This window comes from Sinocyclocheilus rhinocerous, unplaced genomic scaffold (assembly GCF_001515625.1).
Source record: "Sinocyclocheilus rhinocerous isolate Xijiao unplaced genomic scaffold, SAMN03320098_v1.1 scaffold313, whole genome shotgun sequence".
Lineage (NCBI taxonomy): Eukaryota > Metazoa > Chordata > Actinopteri > Cypriniformes > Cyprinidae > Sinocyclocheilus > Sinocyclocheilus rhinocerous.
Window position 1 is genome coordinate 90,623 of NW_015627539.1, and position 4,991 is coordinate 95,613.

A 4,991-nucleotide genomic window follows, 5' to 3' on the forward strand; every position below is an offset into this window, starting at 1 on the left:
ATACACACTTCACAAGATCTCACAACTGGATTCGACTAAGTCTGCAAGGTTTGTGAAATTAAATGTTCATTAGTCATTCAAAGATTTGTTTAAATGATATAAATGCGTATTTGCTTAATGCTGACGGCAAACAAGAAAGTATTATAATGTTTGCCTTTCTATTACTAATAATATAAAAAGCAATCGTTATAATACTTTTTGTATACATTCATTACTTTGTTTAACCGTTCTATCTCATTATTAGACAGACTTCTATCCGTATTAGACAGAGAACTGTTAACAACGACCGTAAACAAGAGGGAGAATGTGAGCACTGTGTGCTCAGGCACTGCCGTTCTCAGCGCCGTCAAAATAAAAGTCCCGCCTCGAACACATCGGCCAAGCAGAAAAACTTATCGGCCAATGCCGATATTTGCAAAATGCCAAAATATCGGCCGATATATCGGTCGACCACTACTTGGTACATGCATACATACCTGACATGAGAACACAAAACATTTAAACAGTAAGACTTAACAATAAATAATAATAATAATGTGTATGAATCTGGAACAGAAGATTTATGTACAGATTTGTGCATTGATTTCTCTATATACAGCTGTATAAATAATGAGATATGCATATGTATTTACATAATGCTTGAGTTTAATATCCATGAAATGTCTCAAATAACTAAGTTAAGTTTATATTTTAAAAGCAGGTTCTGTTGGATATTTTATTATCAGTAATAGAAGTAAAATATTCAGTCTAATCTGTTAAACACTGTTTGGTTTGGATTTCTCCAGAAGAGAAGACGTGAGAGCGACAGAGAAAGACAAGGTGAGCTCAAGGGAATTTTTTTGTTTTGTGATTTAAAAAAAAAAAAAAGTGCATGGGAAAGATGATAATGCTATCAAAAATTGTACAGAAATATCTGCAAACATCCAATATGTAACCCTTTTTCAAAAAGTGTGCAGGGGGGTTAAAATGTCATGTATTGAATTGCTCTTTTCAGGTGGAGACGTACAAAAGCTTCAGGCCAGGCGACATTGTCCTTGCAAAAGTGGTATCCTTTATGCGCTATGAAAAGCAGTTTTCCTTTTGTCATGGATGTGTTGCTCATGACCCTTGACCTCGGATGTCAGATCTCTTTGGGCGACGTGCAGTCGAACTACCTGCTGACCACAGCAGAGAACGAGTTGGGCGTAGTTGTGGCCCACAGCGAGGCGGGTGAGGGAGCGTTCAAATAGCATGCACTTGGAATTGGAAAAGGAATTGTTCACCCAAAATAAATATTTGAAAAATGTACTCGCCCTCAGGCCATCCAAGATGTAGATGAGTTTGTTTCGTCATGGGAACAGATTTGGAGAAATGTAGCATTGGTACATGCATACATACCTGACATGAGAACACAAAACATTTAAACAGTAAGACTTAACAATAAATAATAATAATAATGTGTATGAATCTGGAACAGAAGATTTATGTACAGATTTGTGCATTGATTTCTCTATATACAGCTGTATAAATAATGAGATATGCATATGTATTTACATAATGCTTGAGTTTAATATCCATGAAATGTCTCAAATAACTAAGTTAAGTTTATATTTTAAAAGCAGGTTCTGTTGGATATTTTATTATCAGTAATAGAAGTAAAATATTCAGTCTAATCTGTTAAACACTGTTTGGTTTGGATTTCTCCAGAAGAGAAGACGTGAGAGCGACAGAGAAAGACAAGGTGAGCTCATGGGAATTTTTTTGTTTTGTGATTTAAAAAAAAAAAAGTGCATGGGAAAGATGATAATGCTATAAAAAATTGTACAGAAATATCTGCAAACATCCAATATGTAACCCTTTTTCAAAAAGTGTGCAGGGGGGTTAAAATGTCATGTATTGAATTGCTCTTTTCAGGTGGAGACGTACAAAAGCTTCAGGCCAGGCGACATTGTCCTTGCAAAAGTGGTATCCTTTATGCGCTATGAAAAGCAGTTTTCCTTTTGTCATGGATGTGTTGCTCATGACCCTTGACCTCGGATGTCAGATCTCTTTGGGCGACGTGCAGTCGAACTACCTGCTGACCACAGCAGAGAACGAGTTGGGCGTAGTTGTGGCCCACAGCGAGGCGGGTGAGGGAGCGTTCAAATAGCATGCACTTGGAATTGGAAAAGGAATTGTTCACCCAAAATAAATATTTGAAAAATGTACTCGCCCTCAGGCCATCCAAGATGTAGATGAGTTTGTTTCGTCATGGGAACAGATTTGGAGAAATGTAGCATTACGTCACTTGTTCAGCAATGGATGCTCTGCAGTGAATGGGTGCCGTCAGAATAAGAGTCCAAACAGCTGATAAAAACATCACAGTAATCCACACCACTCCAGTCCATCAGTTAATGTCTGGTGAAGCCAAAAGCTGCGTGTTTGTAAGAAACAAATCCGTCGTTAATGCGTTTTAACTTTAAACCGTTGCTTCTGGTAAAAAATGTTTCCATAATCCATAATAACGCTTACTCCATTGAAGTCCATCCCCTGTTGTCCTCTCATATCAAAATCCACTGACATATTTGTTTAGAGCTGTTTTGGACCATAAACAGTGCTTGATCTGTGCATATTTTTCTCCTGATTCAGGCAAGATGACTTTTTTTCACTGCAGTAAGCAATATTATGGATAGAGGACTCATATTTTAGCTGGAAGTAAATGGTTTAAAGTAAAAACTCTTTAATGATGGATTTGTTTCTTACAAACATGCAGCGTTTGACTTCTCAAGATGTTAACTGTTGGACTGGAGTGGTGTGTGGATTATTGTGATGTTTTTATCAGCTGTTTGGACTCTCATTCTGACGGCACCCATTCACTGCAGAGGATCCACTGGTGAGCAAGTGATGTAATGCTACATTTCTCCAAATCTGTTCCCATGAAGAAACTCATCTACGCCTTGGATAACCTGAAAGTTAGGACATTTGTATTTATGAATAGTTAACCCAAAATGTTCATTGTTCATCACGGTCTGAAATCTCTTCCCGCAGGCGCTCAGATGGTGCCCATCAGCTGGTGTGAGATGCAGTGTCCACGCACACACGCCAAAGAGTTTCGCAAGGTCGCGCGGGTACAGCCGGAGTACCTGCAGGCCTGAGCCACGCCCACCGCACCCGCTGACCACACCCACCGGAACACACAGCTTCAAAGACACGCCCCCTCGTGCAGAACTCTCAGCCCAGTAACTGATTGGAATTCTAGGTGTGAATCTGGATTGTCACATTCCACACTGCCTGTGATGCACACTACTAAGTGAATACCGCATGAGTATCACATTACCGTAATTGAATGTAGTTGCATTGCTAAGCAGTATTCTGGCATTCCTGATGCTCTGACACACCCGTGATTGTAATATCACATGTTCAGATGTCTTGCAGTGCTTAGGGAAGCTCTGAAACGTGATTGCGGAAGGTCACATTTTGTTGATGGACTTCCACTTTAAATGGTCCTGAATGTTTAGAGCTTCTTTAAACACGGAGTTGGAACAATTTATGGGTGCATCTTAGTAAAACTTACTACTTTTGGTCACATTTCATCACAAAATCAAAAGGAAAGAAAATAAGAAACTATATTGTGTAAAGCAACTGAAGCCTGTTTTTACGACATATTTTTTGCATTGAATAAATAGAGCTCCAAAACCCACAGCTTTTTCCAAAGTGGAAAACTGGAATTGTACTATTGTCACAATCACATTCACTGTAACAGATTTTGTAGTCTTTCACAATGGGATTTGAAGTTTATAGAGCAATAACATTTGGCGGCACTGTTTTCTAACTCTTTGAAGCGCATGAACCACAAAAATAGTCACCAGAGATGAATTTACTTTTGCCTCTTGCTGCTTTTATTTTATCTGGAAATGTCTTATTTGATACGTTTTCTTTATTCTGTCTTTTGCCTGTAACCGTTTTGAGAGGTCATGTGTTTACAAGAGAAAAAAAATAAAGTTTTTAACATCACAAGGTCCGTTCCATTTGTCCTGAATGTTGCATTGTTGTTTGCAATAAAGATGGACAATTTTAATACAGCATTTACTTCAAGTCAAACGATATATTCCTGTAGCTCAAACAGTAAAGCTTGGTGTTAGTGATGCCAAGGTAATGGGTTTTAATCCCAGAAGTTTGGAATCAGTAAGATTTTTTAAAGAAATAAAATGCTTTTATATAGCAAGTATGCATTTAATTAGTCAAAAGTGACAGTAAAGGCATTTATAATGCTAGATTTCTATTTAAAAGAAATTCTGTTCTTTTGAGCTTACTGTTCAAAGAAAATGATCAAACTTTCAACAAAAACATGAAGCAGCACAATTTTTCAATATTGATAATCAGAAATGTTCTTGAGTAGCAAATCAGTATATTAGAGTGATTTCTGAAGGATCATGTGACACTGAAGACTGGAGTAATGATGCTGAAAATTCAGCTTTGATCACAGAAATTACTTTATAACATATATTCACATAGAAAGCAATTTAAAGTGCCCCTATTATGGCTTATGAAAGGTTCATCTTTTGGTTTTGGGAGTCCCCAACAACAGGTTGACATGCATGCAAGGTAAAAAAAACAAAAAACACTTTCATTGTCTTATAATATGCATTTATTTTTTTCATTTTTTTGCTCAACGACTCCCAAACGGTTCGCTCAACGATTCATTTTTCTCCATATATTAGTGGACTTCAGTGGTGCTCAACGGATTGAAGGTTAAAAATGCAGCTTCAAAGGGCTCTACACGATCCCAGCCGAGGAATACGGGTCTTATCTAGCGAAACGATCGGTCATTTTCTTAAAAATAATGTTTATACACTTTTTAACCACAAATGCTCGTCTTGTCTAGCTCTGCGAGGTACATGCGCACTCTGTCGGTGTACAACGGTTCAAGACAGGGTATGTCTAAAAACTCCCAACACTTTTCTCGTACAACTTCAAAATTGTCCTACATAGTTGTTTTCCTTTTTTTTTTTTTTTGTAAAGGGTGTTTGACC

The 4,991-nt window shown here is 37.6% G+C and overlaps 1 protein-coding gene across 1 annotated transcript in view; it reads left to right on the forward strand.

The window, feature by feature from the left end:
- LOC107729847 (exosome complex component CSL4-like) overlaps window positions 1-3,973 on the forward strand; it is a 5,866-nt gene extending 1,893 nt beyond the window's left edge. The window contains exons 3-6 of the mRNA XM_016540562.1: window positions 786-819; window positions 995-1,045; window positions 1,125-1,209; window positions 3,007-3,973. Coding sequence (XP_016396048.1) covers window positions 786-819; window positions 995-1,045; window positions 1,125-1,209; window positions 3,007-3,113 — 277 coding nt within the window. The 3' untranslated portion in view covers window positions 3,114-3,973. The remainder of the gene's footprint in view (window positions 1-785; window positions 820-994; window positions 1,046-1,124; window positions 1,210-3,006) is intronic.
- Window positions 3,974-4,991: the final 1,018 nt, after the last annotated feature.